The sequence below is a fragment of the Dipodomys spectabilis genome, unplaced genomic scaffold (assembly GCF_019054845.1).
Source record: "Dipodomys spectabilis isolate Male_0828 unplaced genomic scaffold, ASM1905484v1 ptg000147l, whole genome shotgun sequence".
Lineage (NCBI taxonomy): Eukaryota > Metazoa > Chordata > Mammalia > Rodentia > Heteromyidae > Dipodomys > Dipodomys spectabilis.
Window position 1 is genome coordinate 3,614,223 of NW_024870824.1, and position 25,129 is coordinate 3,639,351.

The 25,129-nt window shown below is 36.7% G+C and overlaps 1 protein-coding gene across 1 annotated transcript in view; it reads left to right on the top strand.

The window, feature by feature from the left end:
- Wdr36 (WD repeat domain 36) overlaps window positions 1–25,129 on the top strand; it is a 38,518-nt gene that overhangs the window by 7,982 nt on the left and 5,407 nt on the right. Inside the window, exons 7-19 of the mRNA XM_042692088.1 lie at window positions 1,303–1,435; window positions 1,637–1,812; window positions 2,375–2,495; window positions 2,928–2,993; window positions 11,992–12,078; window positions 12,728–12,873; window positions 16,559–16,673; window positions 17,013–17,178; window positions 17,383–17,491; window positions 19,429–19,508; window positions 21,098–21,205; window positions 23,076–23,173; window positions 23,779–23,921. Coding sequence (XP_042548022.1) covers window positions 1,303–1,435; window positions 1,637–1,812; window positions 2,375–2,495; window positions 2,928–2,993; window positions 11,992–12,078; window positions 12,728–12,873; window positions 16,559–16,673; window positions 17,013–17,178; window positions 17,383–17,491; window positions 19,429–19,508; window positions 21,098–21,205; window positions 23,076–23,173; window positions 23,779–23,921 — 1,548 coding nt within the window. The remainder of the gene's footprint in view (window positions 1–1,302; window positions 1,436–1,636; window positions 1,813–2,374; window positions 2,496–2,927; window positions 2,994–11,991; window positions 12,079–12,727; window positions 12,874–16,558; window positions 16,674–17,012; window positions 17,179–17,382; window positions 17,492–19,428; window positions 19,509–21,097; window positions 21,206–23,075; window positions 23,174–23,778; window positions 23,922–25,129) is intronic.

Below are 25,129 nucleotides of genomic sequence, written 5' to 3' on the forward strand. Positions count from 1 at the left end.
CTGTTAAAGATCAAGCATGGTTAGGAGTAGAATCTCTCAGTTTCAGGGATCAACCCCATTTTTAGACCTAAGGGTATTTAGCTTAATTTATCTTTATAACTGTTATCCCAAGAAAATATGTTTTAGGAGTATAATCAATGATAATGATTTTACCTGTAAATTTGCTGAGAAATAAACTTAGGCTTCCTGTGGAACCTTGATTGCTAACCATGTTTTAAGCATGCAGAAGAGAAACTGTGGGTCACCAAGGGGGATTGTGGGTCAAATGGAGAAATTTGTTAAGATACTGAGATTTGCAGTTTGAAATAATATATGTCACAATCCTAGTATTTATTCAGTGGTAGACTCAGAAATATCTAATGACTTTTTGTTTTTATGAGTCAGCCACATGTGTTCAGATTGAATGTATGTCTGCAAATAATCTGCTATGTCTCTTGGTGTCATATATAACTAAATATCCCTTACTGTAACTGCCCAGTTCATATTTCCTCATCCCCTCTCACTACAGCGCTTAGTATCTATTTAATCTCTATTTGTTTTAGTATTTTTACCTTCTATAAACTTGATGGCCTATTAGTGAAAGATTTAGCTTGATTTCATTTGAGCATTTCTCTGTCTAAAATAGAGAAACTTAAATGAAGCCTGTATGTTAGCCCATTGTAACTATAGTGTTAGTGTTGGAACTTTTGGTCATATTTTTCTTTTTTTTTTTTTTTTTTCTTGGGTCCGGTCATGGGGCCTGTACTGTGGGCCTGGGAGCTGTCCCTTAGCTCTTCAGCCCAAGGCTAGTGCTCTACCACTTGAGCTACAGCGCCACTTCCGGCTTTTTTCTTTTTGCTTATGTGGTGCTGAGGAATCGAACCCAGGGCCTCAGGCATGCAAGGCAAGCGCTCTACCACTGAGCCACCTTTCCAGCCCATTGGTCATATTTTTCTTGGTGAATAATTTTCCACCTTTTTTGTAGCAATACTCTCAGCTTACCCTGCCATGCTTATATCAAGCCTTTCTGTTTTCCAGGAGTTGTCTTTTTTCTATTTCTCTGGTCAGTGATCTACAGTGGTTTCACACATAAGCTTGTCTATGTGGCTATTTTCATACCAAGTCAGCTTTGGTTTTGGGTTTTGGGAGATGGTGATAAGAATTGAAGCTGGGATGTAATTTTAAAGTCATTCTTAAATATTTCCACATTAAACAGTAGTTAAAGTGTCCTAGGATAATCATTGCAAGGAGTTTTGCCACATTGCACTATTGATTTTTATAGCTTATTTAGGAAAATAAAAGGTTGGGTAATTTAATTTTCAGGCACCAGCTGTGGATGTTGTTGCTGTTGGACTTATGTCTGGTCAGGTAATCATTCACAACATTAAGTTTGATGAAACATTAATGAAGTTTTGTCAAGACTGGGGACCCATTACTTCAATTTCTTTTCGCACAGGTAACTTTTCACTTATTCACTCATGAGTTAAGAAAATTTAAATATTTTACTTTTTTAAAGATTGTTTTCTTGTTAATTTAATAGAAATTAATGAAATACTAAAGTAGAATGAGGCAAAGAAATAGGGGAAAAAGTATTGTATAATTGTTTAACTGTTAGAGGGGTGTGCTTTTTTTAAAATATATTTTATTTTAATAACAGATGGTCATCCAGTAATGGCAGCTGGAAGCCCATGTGGCCATATTGGACTCTGGGATCTGGAAGACAAAAAATTAATCAATCAAATGAGAAATGCACACTCTACAGCAATTGCGGGACTAACGTTTCTTCATAGAGAGCCACTTCTTGTTACAAATGGTGCTGACAATGCTCTCAGGGTATGACACTTATTATTGTTGTTTGGCAGTGGTGGGCTTTGGGCTCTGGGCCTCTTAAGCCCTGCTAAACATGCATTCTTCTTGCACTTTTACCTAAGGATGGACTTGTATCATGTCTTCCTACCTTTACCTCCTGAGTAGCTTGTATGTGTCCCACTATACCCAGCTTGTTTTTTGAGATAAGTTCTGTCACATTTTTGTTTAGACTGGCCTTGTACAATATGTCTCTACCTCCTTACAAGTTGGTATTACAGATATGTACCACTGTGTCTGTGAGTGAATCATTATTATCTTCTGGTTCATCTGACCTACCCTTTGTGTTTTTCTAAGTGTACTTTAATGTACCAGCCTAGAAGACAAAATATGGGAAGAGACTGGTCTCATGAAGCAGAAATAGCTAATGACATGATTGAAGTGAAGTGACAGAGTTATATTTCTCCCTTATTCACTGCTCATCAGAGTCCTGACAAGTACTACCCAATGCCATTGATTTACTTAGAAAGTGACTTGCAAAGCAGAAGCAGCACACAGAGCAACTTTAAACCATTTTATTTCTTGACAGATATGGATATTTGATGGTCCTTCAGGTGAAGGACGGTTACTGAGAGTCAGAATGGGACATAGTGCTCCTCTTACCAGTATTAGATATTATGGACAAAATGGACAACACATTCTCAGTGCAAGTGAGTTTCTGCTTTCTGTCATTATTATTTCAGGTAGTATTAAAAGTTGAAACCTTAATACTCGCTAAGCTTGAAGCATTCTAGATTGAAATACATCTTTAAACGTGTCTGTGGGCTGGGAAGGTGCCTCAGTGGTGGAGCGCTTGCCTTGCATGCATGAGGCCCTGGGTTCCATTCCTTAGCACCACATAAGCAAAAAGAAAAAAAGCCAGAAGTGGCACTGTGGCTCAAGTAGTAGAACGCTAGCCTTGAGCTAAAGAACTGAGGGACAGCGCCCAGGCCCAGGGTTCAGGCCCCACCCACCCCTCCCCCCCTCCAAAAAAAAGTGTCTATAACTGTAACAAGCTTTTCAAAGAATACCATTTTGTAAAATCTGATTAACATGACCCATTGTTTTGATAAAGCTTGATTAGGAATTGTCTATATCAATAGGTCAGGATGGAACGCTTCAGTCATTTTCCACAGTACATGAAAAATTCAACAAGAGCTTGGGACATGGTAAGTTATTTATGTTCTCACTCTGCTTTTTCTGCTCATAGCTATAGCATTTGAACTGTATCTCCAGTTCTGGCTTTTTGCCAGTTAATTAGAGATGAGTCTTGAGAATTTGTCTACTCAGACTGGTTTGAACCAAGGTCCACAGATCTCAGCCTCCTGAGGATTCTCGGTATGAGCCATCATCACCCAACTCATTTGGCATTATTAACATAGAAAATCAGCTGCCAGCCAAATAAGAAACATTTCAGGATTCTATCCAGGACCAGGAGGAATTGTTATCAATACAACCTCTTTTTTTTTTTTTTTAACTATATAGAGTAGGTACTATTAAACTCTAGAATCAGAGTTTCTGTAATAATGATAAGGTTATTTAAAATGCAGATATATTGGGTAATACAAATATATTGCTGCTGTTTGGTAAATGGCAGAATTTTTAATGTGGAAGCAAACTTAGCAAAAGAGTGAAAGTAAGCCAATGTCTCATCTTGTTTTGCTTATTTTCTTCTCTTCCTGTGGTTTCCAAGCTTTTAGTAGTTTTGTTAAACAAAAATGTTTTTATATTTTATTAGTAATTACTCATCTTCTTAAGCAAATATTCTAGCTATTTTTACAATTACACGCTTCAAGATGAATTTTAACATCATTGTTACTAGTATTAAACTAATTTCTTTTGGAACTAGAAAGATGTAATACCCTTTTTTCTTTTTTTGTATTGTTCATGGGGCTTGAATTCAGGGCCTAGCCACTGTCCCTGAGCTTTTTCACTTAGAGCTAGTGGTCTGCTACTTTGAGCCATACTTCCAATTTTCTGGTAATTAATTGGGGATAAGATTCTCATGGACTTCCTTGCCCAGACTGGCTTCGAACTATAATCCTCAGAATTCAACCTCCTTAGTGGCATGAGCCACCAATGTCCAGCTTAGATTTAAAACCTTTAAGACTCTTGTCTAGGATTGTGTTCTGTCCTCACATTGTCTTTTATGTTTTTGTTTCTTTTTCTTTATGGAAATACTAGGGTCTTAACTCAGGACTTCCTTTTTTTTTTTTTTTTAATTGTAAAAATACTGTACAGAGGGGTTACAGTTACATGAGCAAGGTAATGAGTACATTGTTGCCTCCTCTGTTTTTCTCCTACCATCCCTTCCCTCCCACCTCCACAACTTACCCACTGCAACCCCCTTCCCCTCAACCCCTCCCCACCACCGAAGTTGTAAAGTTCGTTTTCAACATAGTGTCTTGTACATCTCATTGTTAGAATGGGTCAACCTGTATCCCTATTTAAGCATTTTGTTTTTTCCCTTCCCCTCCCTGAATTATACAAGATGCAGGGTACTAACATCAAATACAGTGAAAACAGGTTATACAGTAGGGGAGGAACATACAAAGAAACAAAAAAAATCACATATGGTACATTATAAACATGTTAGAAACAATATCAAGAAACAAAAAAAAAATATTTGTGTCCCGATCTTGGGGTTCATTTCACTTAACATCATCTTATATGGTCATAAGTACATAACTTTTGACCTTTTCTACTTGTCCTATACATGTACTAGTTACTGCAAATAAGGGAAACCATGGGACCTCTGTTTCTTAACATCATCTTATATGGTCATATGTACATAGCTTTTGACCTTTTCTACTTGTCCTATACATGTACTAGTTATTGCAAATAAGGGAAACCATGGGACCTCTGTTTCTTGGGGCCTGGCTTACTTCACTTAATATAATTTTTTCCAAATCTTTCCATTTCCTAACAAATTGGCAATGTCATTCTTTCTGATGGAGGCATAAAATTCCGCTATCTATCTATCTATCTATCTATCTATCTATCTATCTATCTATCTATCTATCTTCTTGATCCATTCATCTACTTAGGGGCATCTGAGTTGGTTCCATATCTTAGCTATGGTAAATAATGCTGAAATGAACATAGTTGGGCTGGTAGCCTTATGGCCTTGTTTGTGATCATTTGGGTAAATGCCCAAAACTGGGATTGCTGGCTCATAGGGAAGCTCTATGTGGAGTCTTTTGAGGAACCTCCATACTGCTTTCCAAAGTGGTTGAACAAGATTAGACACCCACCAACAGTGCAGTAGGGTTCCCTTCTGGCTACATCCCTTCCAGCATCTGTTGTTATTAGAGTTCTTGATTATAGCCATTCTATCTGGGGTGAGATGGAAACTCAATGTTGTTTGGATTTGCATTTCTTTTATGGCCAGAGAAGTTGAGCATTTCTTCATGTGTCTATCAACCATTCTTATTTCCTCTTCAGAGAAGTCTCTCTCTAAGTCTTTAGCCCACTTATTAATCAGGCAGTTGTTTCTTTGAAAATTTGTTGTTGGGGAATTTATTTTTTTGAGTTCCAAGAATAATTTAGATATGAGACCCTTGTCCATTGTACGGCTAGTGAAGATCTTCTCCCAATCTGTGGGCTTTCTATTAATCTTGCTAGCTATGTCCTTTGACATGCAGAAGCTCTGCAGTTTCATGAAATCCTATTTGTCCAACCTTTCTTTGATTTGTTGTGTTTCTGTGTCTTACTAAGAAATTTTTGGCCTGTGCCAAGGAGACCTAGGGTTTCTCCTATTCCTTCCTGTAATGTTTTCAGGGTGTCTGTTTTGACTTCGATGTCTTTGATCCATTTGGAGTTGATTCTGGCACAGGGTGATATATAAGGATCTAGCTTTAGTTTTCTACAGGTGATTAACTAATTTTGCCAGCAGCATTTACTGAAAAGGCTGTCTTTCTTCCATTCTACTTTTTAAGCTTCCTTATCAAAGATTAGGTGGACTATAGGTCTATGGGTTCATTTCTGGGTTCTATTCCATTGGTCCTCAGGTCTGTTCTGTGCTAGTACCAAGCTGTTTTTATTACTATGGCTTTGTAGTAGAGTTTGAACTTTGGTATTGATATTCCTTCCGCACTGTTCTTTCTGTTAAGGATTGTTTTTGCTATTCAGGGTCTTTTATTGTTCCATATGAATTTTTGGATTACTTCTTCTCTTTCCTTGAAGAATAAGGTTGGAATATTGATAGATATCTCATTGAATTTGTAAATACCTTTGGCAGTATTGCCATTTTTACGATGTTGATCCTTCCAGTCAGGACCATGGGAGGTTTCTCCACTTCCTAACTTCTGCTTTGATTTCGTTTTTCAGGTTTTCAAAGTTTTCATCATATAGGTCATTCACCTCTTTATTTAAGTTAACTCCTAGGTATTTTATTTTTTGTGGGGCTGTTACAAAAGGGGTTGCTTTTCTGATTTCAACAGTGCTCTATTGTTGGCATACGGAAAAGCCATTGATTTTTGAGAGTTAATTTTATACCCTGCTATTTTGCCAAGGTTTCTGATCAGCTCAAGTAATTTAGGAGTGGAGTCCCTGGGATTTTTAAAATACAAGGTCCTGTCATCTGCAAAGAGGGAGAGTTTTTACTTCATCTTTCCCTATTTGTATCCCCTTTATGTTTGCATCTTGTCTTATTGCTGTAAGCAAGTGGAGAGAATGGACATCCTTGTCTTGTTCCTGAGTTTAGAGAAAATGGCTTTAGTTTTTTGCCAGTAAGTATAATACTGGCTGTAGGTTTGTCATACAGCCTTTATTGTATTGAGGAATGTTCCATGGATTCCTAGTTTTCCCAGAGCCTTCATCATAAAGGGGTGTTGGATCTTGTCAAATGCTTTTTCTGCATCTATTGAGATAACCATGTGAGATAATCCTTGCTCTTGTTGATGTGATGAATTATATTAATTGATTTGTGTATATTGAACCATATTTGCATCCCTACAATGTATCCTGTTTGATTGTGGTGTGTAATTTTTTTCATGAGTTGTTCAAGTCAATTGGCCAAAACATTGTTCAGAAGTTTTGCAGCGATGTTCATCAAAGAAATGGGTCTACAGTTCCCTTTCTTTGATGAGTCCCTGCCTGGTTTTGGGATGAGAGTTATGATAGAAAGAGTTCGGTAGTGAACTTTCAATTTCATTGAAGAGTTGGAGAAGTATTGGTGTGAGCTCTGCTTTGAAGGACTTGTAGAATTCCGCTGTAAATCCATCCGGTCCTGGACTTTTCTTAGATGGGAGGTCTCTTATTGCTGGTTTTTTTTCGAGTTTGATATGGGTCTGTTAAGTTGGTTTAACTTGTGTTGGTTTAGTTTCCGCATGTCAATTTTTGCTAGGAAAAGGTCCTTTTCTTCCAGGTTCTCAAACTTATTAGCATAAAGGTTTGAGAAGTATTCATTTACAATGTTCTGAACCTTGGTTGTTTCTGTGGTGATGTTTCCATTCTCATCTCTGAATTTTTTTATTTGGGTATGTTTTCTTTTTCTGGTCAGATTTGGTTCCAAGAACCAACTCTTTGTTTTGTTGATTCTTTCTATGGTTTTTTTTTTTGGATTCTAATTCATTCAATTCTGATTTAATTTTAATTATTAGTTTCTGTCTACTGGATTGGGTTTTAGCTTGCTGCTCTTTTCCAAGGAGCCTCAGGTGTCTCGTTAAAGATTTCATATCTCTGATTTGTTGATGTGGGAATTCAGAGCTATAAACTTGCTTCTGGCTACTGCCTTTGCTATGTCCCAGAGGTGCTAGTAATTTGTGTGCTCATTTTTGTTGAATATCATGAACACTTGAATTTCCTTTTTAATCTCTTCCATGATCCACTGGTGGTTCAACAGTGTGTTGTTCAGCCTCCATGTGTTACAGGACTTTCTTTGGTGGCTTCTGGTGTTGAGTTCTAATTTTATTCCCTTGTGGTCTGAGAGAATGCAGGGCATAATTTCAGTGTTTCTTGAATTTGGACAACTTTGCTTTGTGACTTAAAATTTGGTCTATTTTGGAAAATGTTCCATGTGCTGCTGAGAAGAAGGCATATTCTGATGTTGCTGGGTGTAATATTCAGTAGATGTCTGTTAAATCTAGTTGATCTGTGCAGTTGTTTAGAGCTGTGGTTTCTCTGTTGAGGTTTTGCCTGAATTGATCTATCTAGTGGGGATAGAGGTGTGTTAAAGTCCCCAACAATTAATGTCTTTGGATCTATGTGAGATTTGAGGGAAACTAGTGTTTCTTGGATGAATTTGGCTGCTCCATTGTTTAGTGAATAGGTATTTAGAATTGTAATATCCTCCTGAAGGAGAGATCCCTTAATTAGTATGTAGTGACCTTCTTTATCTCTTCTCACTAATTTTAATTTGAAGTCTATTTTATCTGGTATTAGGATTGCAACTCCCGCCTGTTTATGGGGGCCATTTGCTTGGTAGATTTTATTCCAGCCTTTCACTTTCAGAAGAATATGTTTGTTTTTATGGGCAAGGTGTGACTCTTGTAGGCAGCAGATAGAAGGATCTTGATTTTTAATCCAACTAGACAGTCTATGTTGCTTAATTGGAGAGTTAAGTCCATTCATGTTGAGAGTTGGGAGTGATAGGTGTTTGGTAGTTCCTGCCATATTATCCACATTCTTGGGGGCTGTGACAACTGGGTTCTTCCTATGGTTCTTGGTGCGATTTCTTGGTCTTTATTGTGTTCTTGTTTTTATATGTGTAGGACATCTTTAAGTATCTTTTATAGGGCTGGTTTGATGGAGATATATTGTTTCAGTTTTTCTTTGCTATGGAAGGTTTTTATTTGATCTTCCCTTATGAAGGAGAGTAGCTGGGTACAATATTCTTGGTTAATAGTTGTTTGTCTTTAGGGCCTGGCATATATCATTCCAGGCTCTTCTTGCTTTAATTTTCTCTGCTGAGAAATCTGAGGTTATTCTAACTGGTTTCCTTTATAGGTGATTGGTTTTTTTCTCCTTAACAACTTTAAGGATCCTTTCCTTGGTCTGAATTGATCCTGTGGGGATTATAATGTAAAGGTGGGATATCCTGTTCTGGTCTGGTCTATTTGGGGTTCTAAAATCTTCTTGTATTCGAATAGGCCTATCTTTTTGCATGTTTGGGAAGTTCTGTACTAGGATCTTGTTAAATAAATATCCTAGACCATTAACTTCTGTCTCTAGGTGCTCCTCTACATCCATTATCCTCAGATTAGGGCTTTGATGGTGTCTTCTAAATGTAGAATAGATCTATCATATTTCTTGGATTTGTCTTGGATAGTTGTATGTTCTTTCTCTATAATATCTAGGCTGTCTTCAATCCCAGAAATTCGATCTTCTGCATTGTCTTACCTACTGTCAAGACTTTGTACTTTGTTTTTGATTTCCTTTTCTTCTAATTGGTCGGTTTTGATGGCTTCAGATTCTTTGTTGGAGCTTTGTTTTAGATCTTGTATGGACTTCCTTAATTTGGTTTTCAATGTTTATTCTCCAATCCCATAGTTGATTGGTTATGGTTTCCTTGGACTCCCTTTGCTTCTGATGGGCTCCATTCAGCATTCCCTTTGTGGCCTCCCTGGATTCCTTCACTTCTCTGTTTATGGATTGCATGAACGCCTCCATTGATTTTGTCTGTTCTCATCCTGCTCAGGTAATTCGTGTGTTACTCTTTGACTGTTTTCAGCCTGCTCATGCAATTCCTGTATTAATCTTTGATTACCTTCCTCACACTCAGGAGATTCCTGTATTAATTTTTGGTTAGCCTCATCATGCTCGGGAAGTTACTGTATTAATCTATGGTTAGCCTTATCTCGCTCCCTATCACGCTCTCACTGAGTCCTTTGCCAGGCTTTCAGTCTTTTCATTCACTGTCTTTACCAGTAGTGTTTCTAGAGCTTTTGGGGATTATTCATTAACTCTTCTGTCACCTGATTATCTTGAATGGGAGTTGAGATACCTGGAATTGCCATTTTTCTTGTTTCTCCAGCTTGTTCTGCCCATGTGGTTTGAAAGTAACACCAATTTCACTCTAGAAAACTATATTAAGGCAAGCATCAACGAGAGTCCTGTAGTTGCACAGATGGATTGACACAGTCAAAATGGATATAGATACAATCTATTTCAACAGATACAATCTACTTCAATGTCAAACAGTTATGGATTAATGAGCTAAGAACGTCAAAGAGAGATTCAGCAGACCAGAAATTAATAGGTTTAGGGAGAATTGTGGGGAAAAATAGGATTAGAGGAATGTAGAGAGGTAAAAGGAAAGAGTGAATTTAACCAGGCCCTAATTTCAGAGAGAAAACAGATAGAACAGCATGAAAATAGGAGAGAGATAAAGAATCAAGAAAAAATGAAAAAACAAAAATAAAAATTTAAATTTAAAAAATGGAACAAAACTTATGTAAGTATAAAGAAATAATACTGATAGAAGAAAAGGATAGAATGAGAAAAGGATAGAAAAGGAGAGAAAAAAGGAAAAAAAATTAAAAATTAAAATGGAATACTTAAAAAGTATGTAAGTATATAGAAATAATACTAATATTAAAGGAGTTAAGCCTAAGAGGTTGTGAATTGAGTAATCAATTTCTGAATTATGTATGCACACAACGAAGGATAAGGTCTAATAATCGACGATGGGTATGTATCTGGGGATGAACAGAACAGCAATTAAGTCACACAAACAAAAACAAGGACCAAAATGTTAAAAAAAAAAAAAAAAAAGATTTAAAACCACACACATACACATACCTAAGATAAAAATTATGGGAAAAATTAGAAAACAAATTTTTTTTTATTAAAAAGTAGGTACAAAAAAGTTATTTGATTTTTTTTTTTGGTGGGGGGGGGCACGGGGCGTGGAAGGATCTGTATCTCCTGTGTCCATAACCAGTCTCTTGGTGGAGTCTCTGGTTTGCTTGTGGTGTTTGGTTTTCCTGTGGCTTGATTGGTTTCTTAAGTTAGTTTGAGCTGGTAGAAAGAAGCTCTCCCTTACCCAGGACTTTGTGATCCTCCTCCCTGGCTAGTTTATTGGGAGGGAGATCTGCTTTGAGTATCACAAAAGAGGGAGATAGCTGTTTCTTCTAGCTTGGAGTTGCTGTGATGGATGAGGCTAGGTTGTGGGTAGGTTTGAGGCCTATCAGCAATTAGTAGCTTTTCCTTGAGGTGCTAGCTCCTGGCCTGGAGTCATTCTCAGGATTTATGTTTACTGATTTTCAATTGTTTTTCATTTACCCAGCAGCCACCGCCACTGCCGTGGACACCAGCAAGTGCTCAGATCTGTCTCCTTAACCAAGCTGCCTGGGTTTTCCTTCTCTTTGTACTGTGATGGCACACTTGGTGTGATTCTCTAGCCTAGGACTGTTCACTGAACACTAAAACTGCTCTCTATGCAAGAGCTTCGTTAGCCTTCAGCTTCTCCTCTACCATCTTCCTCCGGACTCTAGGGCTTCCTTCTTATTGACAGATGCTCCGATGCCTGAGCTATGGCCTCCAGCATGTTTTTAGTGACTTAAGTTTCTCTGTGTGGTCCTACATGTCCTGTGTTATTCAAAGGCCTTTAACATTTTTTTCCGTAATCCCAGTGTAATCATTCAGTCTTTGTTCAGTAAATCCCTGATTATTGCTACAATATTGAGAAATTACTGACCTACCTTTTATTTTGATTCTGTAACCTGTTCTAATGAAACTGCCATTTTATAATTATAATTGGATGGCTCTTTTGATTGACTTCAAGACTGTCATACTATTGGTCAGTAATATTTTATCTTTTTGTTGTCATTGTTGTACCAGTCCTGGGGCTTGAACTGAAGGCCTGGATGCTGTCCCTGAGCTCTTTTGCTCGAGGCTAGCTAGCATTCTACCACTTAATCCATAGCCCCACTCCCAGCTTTTCTATAGTTAACTGGGGATAAGATTCTTACGGACTTTCCTCCCCAGACTGGCTTTGAACCTTGATCCTCAAATCTTGCTCTTGAGTGATAGGTTTACAAGTGTGAACTGCTTTTGTAATGTGAGTTTATATCTTAATTACTTAACTTCAGAAATGATTATTAATAGTGGTAGTAGCATTTTTATTTTGCTCTGATTTAAATGGAAATATCTTGAACTTTATAGTTACATAGCACTTGGTAGCTTTATGTTTGTCATAGGTATTATCCTCTTCCTTAATCCCAGGACTAATAAACAAAAACAGAGTGAAACGTAAAGGACTACAGAATACCTTGTCAGTAAGACTTCCTCCTGTCACAAAGTTTGCAGCCCGTAAGTTAATTCATGCTGTTGTATGAAATTCTTTTGTTTATATTTCTTCAGTTCTTTTACTTTATGTCTTCTGTTTTAGTAATTACATTTATAAATATTAATATACATTCAGAAGATAACCTTAAGTGCCTGCTGATCTTGTTTGGATTAAAAGATGATTTATTTTTGACATGAGCTTATCTGATGGCATAATAACTTATTTGATATTTTAAGTGTTTTCATATTTGTACATTGCCTATAAAAACTGAACTTGCTACCCATTAAATTTGGGCTTTTCTCTCCTCTGAAACAGCTATTAATATATTAATTGATTTTTATGGCCCTTTTTACTACATGCCTGGTATAATGAAGTAAGGAAGGTAAGAACTGAGACAACAAAATAAAAGGAGAGGGCTCTGACAAATCAAGATTTTAGGACACTGAAGCCTAAGTATACTATAGCATTTGAGCTGGACTTCTTTCAGGAAGTGAGTTTAAGACAAATGTACTCAAATAATGGGATTATTGAGTGAAAACTATCAGATACTATTTCTGTTTTAGGATTAGTGTAACTGAACTATTGTGTCCCTAATGAACTATTAAATGATTAATTAAATAACATGAATAAGGGAGTGAAAGTGATGTAATTTATGATTTTAATTATGTTTAGAGGAAGCTCGTGAGAGTGACTGGGATGGTATCATTGCTTGCCATCGAGGTAAGCTATCTTGCTCAACGTGGAACTATCAGAAGTCTACAATAGGATCTTACTTTCTCAAGCCAAAGGAACTGACCAAAGATAATATTACTGCAACAGTAAGTGATCTTGTTTTCTTACAATATTTTCTCCTTTCAAACTGTCCTCTGGTAATTTGGTTATACTCAAGTTTACTAATAGTATTGGTGGAAAAAACATAGTTTAACTTTTGAAGTTATTCATTCTAACCAGCAGAAATATTTTTAATTATTTGGGATGGAGTATAAAGTAAGATTTCAATGTGATTTTGAAGATTTATTGTATTAAACATCTTTTCTGTGGTCATGGGCCATTTGTGTCCTTATACCAGGACTGCACCATCTTATTAGGTCAGCTTTGTAGTAAGTGTTGAAATCATAAGCTATGACTCCGACTTTGCCTTTTTTGTTTTTTCAGTTTGACAGTCCTGGGCACTGTCTCTAAACTTTTGTGCTCAAGGGTAGCACTCTACTAATTGAGACACAGCTCCACTTCCAGTTCTTTTTATAGTTTATTGGGGCTGGCTTGGAACCTTGATCCTCTGATCTCAGCCTCTTGAGAGGCTAGGATTACAGGTATGAGCCACCAGCGCCCAGCTGGTTTGTGTTTTTTTCAAGATTCTCTTAGCTCTTTTGGCCCTGTGGATTTTGTTTGTTTATTTTGATATGCTTTGAACTCAGGTGTCAGGGCACTCTCCCATAGGTTTTTTCCACTTGAGGTTGGCATTCTACCACTTGAGCTATATCTTCACTTTGTGTCTGTGTCTGTGTCTTTGTTTAATTGTGTAAGAATCTCATGGATTTTCCTGCTTTTGACTGGCTTCAAACCTGATCCTCAAATCTCCACTTGAATAGCTAGGATTATTGATGCCAGCCACTGGTAACAGGCTTAAACTGTCAATTTCTTTAAAAAAAAAAAAAAAGCTAGGATTTTTATTTTTTTTTGGGGGGGGGGTCCAGTTGTGAGGCCTGAACTCTGGGCCTGGGCGCTGCCCCTCAGCTCTTCAGCTCAAGGCTAGCGCTCTACCACTTGAGCCACAGCGCCACTTCCGGCTTTTTTTCCTTTTGCTTATGTGGTGCTGGGGAATCGAACCCAGGGCCTCAGGCATGCAAGGCAAGCGCTCTACCACTGAGCCACCTTCCCAGCCCTGGGATTTTGATTTTTATAAACTAATGAAAATGAGTTATTCATGGAGCATCTCTGCTCCATGAATAATTTCTGTCAACAGTTTTGTACTAAAAACAATAAATATTTTATACCACTTAGATTTGTTTTCTTTGAATTTTTTTTTCAATTGACTTTTGCATCTTGATCTTCTATCTTGCAACATTGTTGAACTTGTTCATTCTAATCATTTCAGTATATACCTCTGCTTTTGGAAATGCTAATTAAAAGTATAAATCAACATTTTCACTTTATATGTACAAATTACTTTGTCTGTACATATGCTCTAATGTCCCTTGGTATGAAAAGCCAGCCTTAAGCTTTTCTATGCATAGAAAGTCTATTTTAAGCTTCTTTAGGAATTTTACCCACAGTTTTGAGTAATGATTGCAGTAATGGTAATAAAGATAATTATACTCGCAACACTTCTATGATACAGTCTTCTGTTAGCAGATAACTGAGGCTTACTAAGTAACATGCTTAAGTTCAGTAAAGCAAGTAAATGACAGACTTGGTTTAAAATTCAGACAGCTCATTTTGAAACCTTAACAGCCAGCCTATAACAACTCATTCAAAACATTTAGTGTATGTGTACTTAACTGGAGCTGAGTCATTTGTCTGATAACCTCAACTATTTGGAACAAAGCCAATAACACGCAGTAATTGTTAGTCCATGCACTCAGTTTGTTCCTCAAAGGTGTAACTCTCAAGTTACACCTTTTTGCTTATTCTTTCTTAATAATACATTGCTAAAATGAGTAAATTAGAAAAGGCTCGAAGCAGTCTGACAACAGTAAATCCCATTAAGATAAATACAAGTTCTGTAAAGCATAGCAGGACAGACACACAGGGCCTTTGTTACTTGTAGGTGATACTCTTGTATCTCCATTAGTTCCTGAGGGTATAACTATAGCTTTGCATGAAAATGAGTTATTCAGAATAGGCAAGATGACATTTGTATTCCTTTTAGAAAGTTAGAATGTTATTTCCTGGCTAAAATACTTCTGTTAAAGACAAAGCTTTAATTATTTAAAAAAATGTATATACATATAGAAATGCCATAGAATATATAGTGCTGTATCAATTGCCTGCATTATTAGATAAACTCCAATTTAATATTTTCTATTTAAGTCTTGAAAGTCAACTGTTTAGGTATAAAATTCAGTTTTTGAAATACCTCTTGGGTGAGCTACATTTGTGTGACACACATTGGCAGTCAGTGATAGTGATTTCTCTGGCATGATCTACCACACTTCCCCCCCTCCCCCCCTTTAGGGGCTTGAATTCAGGGCTTGGGCTTTTTCGCTCAAAGCTAGTGCTCTGCCACTTTGAGCCACAGCACCACTTCTGGTTTTCTGGTCAATAATTAGAGATAAGAATCTCACAGATTTTCCTGCCAAGGCTAGCTTTGAACTGAAATCCTCAGATCTCAGCCTCCTAAATAGGCTAGGATTACAGGTGTGAGCCACCGGCACCCAGCTCGTTCTCAAAATTTCAACATAGATAAACAGGCATTTTATTGGTATCTTACTGATATTATAAATGTTAAAATACATTTTTATTTTTGGGTCTAGTCGTGGGGCCTGAACTCTGGGCCTGGGCGCTGTACCTCAGCTCTTCAGCTCAAGGCTAGCGCTCTACCACTTGAGCCTCAGCACCACTTCCAGCTTTTTTCTTTTTGCTTATGTGGTGCTGAGGAATCGAACCCAGGGCCTCATGGCATGCAAGGCAAGCGCTCTACCACTGAGCCACCTTCCCAGCCTCATTTTTTTTTGGGGGGGGGGGGCGGTCCTGTCTTGGGGCCTGAACTCTGGGCCTGGGCACTGTCCCTCAGCTCTTCAGCTCAAGGCTAGCGCTCTACCACTTGAGTCACAGCGCCACTTCCAGGTTTTTTCTTTTTGCTTATGTGGTGCTGAGGAATCGAACCCAGGGCCTCAGGCATGCAAGGCAAGCGCTCTACCACTGAGTCAACTTACCAGCCCCCCCAGCTCCATTTTTTATAAAAACTGCTTATACATCAATGTTTTGATATGCTGTCATGTATTATTTTGTTAGTCTATCAAATTAAAGTATATTGGATTCTTTCACTGGGAATGCTAACTGGACTATGTTTTCAGTATTCAGACTATTAAAAAAATAATATAAGTAAGGGCAAAATTAAAGTAGTGGAATGATTGCATGTCAGCACTGCTACAAGTAAATTAACAATTAAGTATCAGCCTAAATTGACTAAATTTCAGTTGAGTTGTATTTTGTTGTTGTGGATAATTTTCATTTTTTTAAAAAAATGGAAACAGAATTAAATATATTTCTTAATAAACACAAATAGAATTATATTTAAGAAAACTACTGGTGCTGATAGTTCATGCCTATTATCCTAGCTATTCAGAAGATTCGAATCTGGAGGATTATTGTTTGAGGCCAGCCTGGACATAAAAGTTAATTAGGCACCATCTTTAAAATAATTAGCAAAAAACAGGGATGGTTCAAATGGTAGAGCTTTGAGGGTCTGAGTTCAAACTGTAGTACCATCAAAACAAAAAGGAAAAAGAAGAGACACTAGTCAGCCAATTCATTTTTAATGCTCTTTTTTCCTTAAAGGCAGTAGATATAACTTCTTGTGGAAATTTTGCTGTCATTGGCCTCTCGTCAGGTACTGTAGATGTATATAACATGCAGTCCGGTATACATCGAGGAAGTTTTGGCACTGATCAAGGTACTGAATTTTTTCTTTGTCTTGTTTTAAAAAACAAATTTTAGATGGATTATTGTACCTTGTGTAGCAGATACTACCATATCTATTATAAATACATGTTGAGCTATTCTTCTCTGCTTTAGACAAAAATCACAATTATTTTTTTGAAATCAACTTGTGACATCAACTTGCTTTCTGTTTTTTATATGAACAGTAAAATAAAAGATCTCCCTGCTTCATAACCCAGATTAATTTCAAGATTAAGGACTCTGAATAGTCAGAGTTTAGATATAAACAGTCATACTTCATGCATTGTTTTGATAGACACTGCCAATTATGATTTCTCTTCTCTTTTTAAAGCTCACAAAGGATCTGTGAGAGGTGTTGCTGTGGATGGATTAAACCAGTTGACAATTACAACTGGCAGTGAAGGATTACTCAAATTCTGGAACTTTAAAAACAAAATTTTAATCCATTCCATGAGTCTTGATTCATCTCCAAACATGATGCTACTACATCGGGACAGGTAAATTTCACTTTCAGTAATCATGGACTTTTTTCTTTTTTTCTTTTCTTTTGTTGTTTTTGATGACAGTTGTTAAAGTTACCAAATGGGAAAATGAAACTGTTTCAGTTTAATTTCCTGAAAGGTAAATTTGATTGACAAAATAGAATACTCAGGTTGGTTTTTTTTTTTGTTTTTTTGAATCTGGTACATTTGTCTTGCTAGTGGTATCTTGGGACTTGCCTTAGATGATTTCTCCATTACGGTTTTGGACATAGAAACTAAGAAGATTGTCAGAGAGTTCTCAGGACACCAAGGCCAAATCAATGACATGGTAAGACAAAACTTCTCATTTCTGTAGAAATGTTCAAATCATTGAACTTGTTATATTTTAATATCATTAAGCCCATCATGAAGAGACTTTTAGAATAAATAATAAGTTGCAGCTAATTTTCAAATAAATATTGAGAAAAAGTTGAAAATGTTTAATATTTTTTAGGGAATTGATGCTATCAGGTTGAATTACAAAACCCAAAATTTAGCTTTAATTTTAAATAAGGCTAAACTATTAAATGAGGCTGAGAGAACTTCTTTCTGTATTTTTTATATATAAGAAAATAATAAATAGCCTGAAATCTCTGATTTATTCTAGTCTAGTATGTCTAAAGTTTACATATCTTATCTCCTAAAGTCCTTTGTTACATTCATCATTGTGTACTCAGTGGAGTACATGATAATAAGAAATGTTCCTCATTTTTTGTCAGAGACTGGCTCAAACTTGATATGTAACACTTTTACTCATTGGCTGGTGCTCTACCACCTCCAGCCCACTAGAAATGTTTTTAAAAGCATTTTCTTCATTTAAAAAAAGATACTGAAGTGCTACAGCACCACGTAAGCAAGCACAAGGTCCTTAGTTCTAGATCTGGTATGGGGGGAAAGGCACACAAAAAAATCCAGCAACTTAAAATTGTCAATTGAGGACTGTATAAAGATAAAACCACTAGGGGACAAACCAGTAGGTAAATTTACTTGTTAGATCTGACACCAGAAGTAAGAATTTGAATGCAAATGTTTCCTTTTCTAAAGGTAGAAGAAAGAAATTGGTCAGGAAATTCTGCTTTGCACCTAAGAGGCTGGCAAAATTACCCGTTATGTTTTGACAGCATCTGTAGAAACAAGAATGGGAATGATGAAATGGCATTTTTAAAAACACCTGTCATTGTGAACATCCTCTGCCAGTTTCTCCTTCTGAAACTTTCTCACTTGTGATGTGAACATCCTCTGCCAGTTTCTCCTTCTGAAACTTTCTCACTTGTGCTTGTCCATTAATAAAATTTTTAAATGAAGCTGTAATTACAAGGACTTCCTCAATAAATTTAGTATTTTAAGGTAATTTTTACCGTCCTCAAAATTATGGCGGCTTGGATTCTTAGAAAGCATACATTGTTTTAAGAAAATAGACCTATTATTGCTTCCACATAAATAATTTTTCATAAATAATTTTTCAGTCTTCTTATAAAGACATATTAATGTTAAAAATGATTGGCATTCACAGTTGTTTAGACTTTATTTTTACTTATACTTTAATTTTATTGTCAAGGTAATGTACAGAGGGGTTCAGTTACATAAGTAAGGTAGTGAGTACATTTGTCGAACTTGTTACCCCCTCTTTCATTTTTCTCCATCTGTCCCTCCCTCCCAATCTTCCCCCCTCCCAAGTTGTACACATCATTTCCAACATACTATTGAGTATTGCTGTTGCATAGGATCTCCCCCTTGTCCTTTGTCTCACCATTTTGTTATTCCCCTTCCCTTCCCTAGTTCAGATAAACATATATACAATACCCAGAGTGCCAAAATCGAGTGCAGTGACAACAGGGGATAAACCATAGGGGAAAAAATACAAAAGAAAAAAGAAATCACTTAGTCCATTGAGAACAACAACAAGAGGAAAACCTCTTGTGTCCATGTCTTGGAGTTCATTTTGCTTAGCTTCATCTTATATGGTCATATGTACCTAACTATTAAGCTGTTCTGCTCATCTGCTAATTATCCTAGATGAATACTAATTATTACAAATAAGGTAGTCCATGGACCTATGTTTCTTTGGGTCTGGCTTAAGGGAGTTTAAGTATTAATCAAATTAACTTTTTATGAAGCCTTAATCTTTTTATCCTATATTCTTAAAGGTGTTTGTATATACCCATAAATATATACCAGTGTGTCTGAATTTATATGGCTTTTTGTTGTTGCGTTACTTTGTTTTAGACATTCAGTCCTGATGGTCGTTGGTTAATAAGTGCTGCAATGGATTGCACTATTAGGACTTGGGACCTTCCATCTGGGTGGTGAGTTTAAGTCCCTCAGGCCATTTTATAGTCATTGCCATAATGTGTGGTATACCATGGTTAATGGGTTGAGTAGGTTTTTAATATGAATGTATTGGGGGATTTTCCTAATATGACACTATACTGGCAATATTTTGGCCCTGTAAACAGTAGGGCCTAACTAATTCTTAAAACATTTCTGTACAGGGGCTGGGAAGGTGACGCAGTGGTAGAGTGCTTGCCTTGCATGCATGAGACCCTGGGTTCCATACCTTAGCGCCACAGAAACAGAAAAAGCCGGAAGTGGCGCTGTAGCTCAAGTGGTAGAGCTCTAGCCTTCACCTGAAGAGCTGAGGGACAGCGCCCAAGCCCAGAGTTCAGACCCCATGACCTACAAAAAAAAAAATTCTGTACAATAGAGACCAGGATTGAGTAAATCTTTAAATGGAAAGCTTGTTTCTCCTTCCTGCTAGTCAAAGATAGAATGCAGACAGACTTCATTTTGAGGGTTTTTTGAAGTTATTCTTAAAGGGCCCAAACTCCTAGTTTTTCCTTTATATTTTCATATCTTCTCTATCAGTAACTTGGCAGTGTCAGAAATTGGCTTAATGGAGTGAAACTTGCTACTAATCCAACACTTTCTCAGGAATTGGATAACTTCATGTGGAAATAGTCTGACATTTAGAAAGGAAAAACCCTGATGTTCTCATTTCCCTGCAGCATGAGGTACTCATAGCCCACATGTATACCTGATTTATAATAAGCACAGATGAGAGTGCTATTAGTGGGTCCAACTCTGATAACTGCTGCCATGCCTCTCTTTCCTATTCCATACACTAAAACAAAAGTGAGTCAGTTAGCTTCAGAAAGTTCACCTAAAATTGCTATTTCCTAAATTTAAAAAACTTGCTTTTAAGACACTATTTAGAAGTATTGTTAGTTGCTTGTTGGCCTTTTTGCTGTTTTCTAAAAATGAACATCATGTAATTTTAAGCAAAGTAAAAAAATTGTGGAAGGTAATATAGTTGGTGTATGTGCTTTTTCTTCTTAATAGGGTAGAAGAAATAGGCTAATGTCCAAAAATATTAAATTGGCAAGGCGTTTAGTTTCTTTTGCCTTTTTTGAGATAGCAGTCATGGAACTCAAGATCCTCCTACCTCAGTGTCCTAAATGCTAGAATTATAGGCCTCATCACCACATATAGCTCCCTCTCTCCCCCCACCCTGAAAAGAATTTTTTGGGGGGGGGGGGGTGGTCCGGTCGTGGAGCCTGAACTCTGGGCCTGGGCGCTGTCCCTCAGCTCTTCAGCTCAAGGCTAGTGTTCTTCCACTTGAGCCAGAGCGCCACTTCCGGCTTTTTTCTTTTTGCTTATGTGGTGCTGAGGAATCAAACCCAGGGCTTCATGCATGCAAGGCAAGCGCTCTACCACGGAGCCACATTCCCAGCCCCCGAAAAGAATTTTTTTTAACTATTAAGTAATCCTTGGAATAGAAGAACTTATATCTGAAAGTAGCATAAAAGCCAAAAAGCTTTGATTCAACATTAGCTTTTGTGAATTGTATCATTTTTAGTAGAGCTTAAGTACTTTAATGTTTTAATTATTTTTGTAGCCTTATAGACTGCTTTTTGTTGGACTCAGCTCCTCTCAATGTAACTATGTCCCCTACTGGAGACTTTCTGGCAACTTCCCATGTGGACCACCTTGGAATTTATCTTTGGTGAGTTCTTTCATATGCTTCTCTTATTTGGGTCAGAGGATGATATACCCAGAAATCATAGTTCTTACAGTAATGGTTAGTTTTTGGGTTTATATACTAGAAATGTCCCTGGTTGACATAGATAGCTAAATCATAATAAGTTAGTCTTTGGCTCATTTAGCATCTGCTTGATAATTTAGATAGCTTTGTTCAAGTGTGTCTTCTAAAGTACATGATATTTATGTTGTCCTTTTTGGCTTTTGTTTTCAGGAAGGGTAAATTAAAATTTGCTTTTTTAAAATATAAAATATAGCACAGATGGGAGCAAAATGCTAAAGTTAATTCTAGTTGCTTGATTTTTCATAACAAACATTATAAGATATTTATTGTGATACTCAAATCTATGTTGAAATATAAGGCTGGAAATAAATGATAATCACCTGGGCCTAGAAGGGTTTTATTTTCTGAGTTTATATGTTTAATTTGTTGAATTGTACTTACCAGCGAGGAGAATAAAAATTTTTTCTATTTCTTTTGTTTTTTTCATTTTTCTGGTTCTTTTTTTTTTTATTTGAAAATGCTAAACGCAGAGGGGTTGAAATTACCTAAGTGTCAGGCAAATAGTATATTTCCTTTGGACAATGTCACTCCTTCCCTTGTCCTCTCCCAGTTTTCCCCTCCCATCCTACCCACAAATGGTATAATTCATTTTCAACATAGTGTCCCATGATTACCTTTGCTATATTTGTTTACCCTTTGTCCCTCCATTTCTGTACCTCCCCTTATACTCCCAGAGACAGAGACAAACAAAAAGAAAAGAAAAAAATGCAAAAAAGAAAAAAGCTCTTTTAAAGAACAAATCCTTTTCTATTTTAGCATTACAGACAATATCTCACTAGGTAGCACAAGCTGACCTTGAACTCTCAGGCCCCCTATCTCAGCTTCTCAACTGCTGGTATTAGGATCACAGGTATAAGCCACCATGCCTGACTCCTTTTCCTAATTCAGATTTTAAGATGCTGTTACATTTTTTTAAATAAAAAGTAAATTGATACATAGTGAAACAGGGTATCTCCTAGAGTCAGCCTTCAGCAATTAAAATCATAGTAGTTGTTGGATCTCTGTAGCTAAGAGTATGGGGCTTCTTTGTATATAGCACTGATAACTCAGAACCTGAGGTTCCCAATTTTTATTTTCCATTTGAGATTGATGTGTGGGAAAAATCTTATCCCTACTCTGGGACAAGTGTTTTTATCTTGATTACTCATCCATAGCCAGTCTGAGAAGCATGGCCACTTAATAGGCCATTCTAGGAAAGGAAAATCCATGACTGTTCAACATACCCTCGAATAGTCAGCATATTCATTATGTGACTCATTTTGTAACTATCATTTCTTTCATTATAATTTTCTTAAATGCAGGTTCGTATTTATTAAAACAAGATGGTGGGGGTTATTTTACTTTATGAAAATAGTATCTGCTACTAGTCTCTTTCAAACATGTTTCTATACTACATTAAAAATAAGATAATGTTTTGTTGTTTGTTTTGTCTTTGTGCTGACACTGGGGCTTGAACTCAATCTCACCCTCTTACTGGGCTTTTTCCATCATGGTTGGCATTCTACCACTCAAGCTATGCCTTGAACTCTGGATTTTTGCTGGTTAGGATTTTCCTATCTGGAGTAGCTTTGAAACTTGATCCTCAGATCTCAGCTTCCCAGAAGCTATTTATTAATTTTTTTAAATAACTTTCTTGTGATAACATCTATGGCATAAATAGAGAAATTTAAATTGATATAGTCTGTCCCAAATTTAAGATTGTAAAGCTTATTAGATATTGAGGTTTTTCTGAAGAAACCTTTTGAAATCTGACTTTGTTTTGATTTTGCAGGTCTAATATTTCCCTATATTCAGTTGTTTCACTACGACCACTTCCTACAGATTATGTTCCTTCAGCAGTGATGCTTCCTGGTACTTGTCAAACTCAAGGTAATCACGGAATACTAAAGTAGATCTTGAGATGTAATATAAATTACTTTAAAGGACTATTACTATAAGACAATGTAGTCAAAGTATTTTTAACAGGTATGAAGTATTTGAGTAACTACAGTTTATAGAAAAACATAATTGAAGTGATACCATAATAGCTTATGCTACTGGGATAGCCATTTGAAGCCAATCTAGACAAAAATTTAGTAGACTCCATCTTAACAGCTTTGCATGGGATTCCATACTTTTTCCTAACTATGGTGGGAAACAGAAGCAGAAAGATTGTCATCCAACCCAGACAAAACGTAAGATCTCATGTCAAAAATAACTAATGGCTCAAAAATAACCAATGGCTCAAAACCCATTACTGCCAAAAAAAAAAAAAACAGGCATCAAGTAACATATTAGGGTAAAAGCATTTTGATTGTGATAATGAAAAATGCATTTAATATTCCAAAATCAAGAAAAGGGGGATAAACAAAGGAAATATATGCAAAGATTAGATAGGCTATATTGAGTAAACTTGTTACAAAATAATAATGGATTTGGAATGAATTAATACAAATATTATTTTTCATTTGTCCTACTTGAATATATATTTTAAGATATAGAAGTCGAAGAAGAAGTAGAACCAAGTGATGAAATGATAGAATATGACTCACCAGAGCAGTTAAATGAGAAGTTGGTGACCCTATCCCTTCTCCCTGAATCGCGGTGGAAAAACCTGCTTAATCTTGATGTTATTAAGGTAATGAAGTACACTTGATACCACACAGTACATACACTTTGCTGTTGGTGTTGGTTTTTTTTTTTTGGTCCGGTTGTGGGGCCTTAACTCTGGGCCTGGGTGCTGTCCCTCAGCTCTTCAGCTCAAGGCTAGCGCTCTACCACTTGGGCCACAGTGCCACTTCCGGCTTTTTTCTTTTTGCTTATGTGGTGCTGAGGAATCGAACCAAGGGCCTCAGGCATGCAAAGCAAGCGCTCTACCACTGAGCTACCTTCCCAGCCCCTTGGTGTTGGTTTTTAAGCAGAGTGATAGCTTCCTTTGTTTTGAGGGCATTGAGTGGAGCCCTTGTTAGACAGTGTTATTTGGTTGAATGTTAATTCATCTAATGTGATTATCACAAAGATATCCTCCAGTGTCAACTCTGAAAGCATGTTGCAGATGTTTCAATGTACCAGAACTACATTCCACAACTGTAGAGCTACTAGAGGTAGTATATTTTAAATCCAATCTAATTACTTTTTTAGAACAAGAGGGGAAAAATTGCTACAATAATGTGTGTGTCTTACTGCTAGGTATTTGATGGCCAATTAAGTGTCACTGATTTTTTAGTTTATTTAAATGTAGGTAATTTATTAACCCACAGTCTACTCTGTCAAATACAAAGACTTAGACCTTTCTATGTCAGGGTTAGGCACAAAAACTAATATGAGATACATACTTTGACAGTGGTAGAGAAAGCAAAGTGAGACCTTTTGTCTTTGAGAAATTCCTTAAGCTTTCACATGAAAAATTTTTCTACTATGGTGTATATTAGTGGAGTATATTTCATGACTCATTTGTGAGTTGCTAAAGCAATTGAAACGATGATAGTGGAAACTGTCAAGTTATTTTTGATAATAGGAGTGTTACTGTATGAAATCTGACTATAGTATAACAAGCCACAGTAATTATCCTTAAATTTTAGCACTAGAAAAGATAAGCATGCTTTAGGTAAAGGAAGCAATATTTATACTTTTAAATTTCCTCACTGAAATTAAGGGACTTCTCTTAATTGCTGACTTTTAAGAGATTGGACATCAGTATAAATGTGTGCTGAATGGAAGCATAGTCGTGATCTCTCCATCATATTGTCCAGTCTGTCAATCTGGGTGGAGGGGGGGGGCGGGGATGAGGACTTGAGGATATGGCTTTAAAAGCAGAAGAGTACAAAACATAAGAACTCATGATAT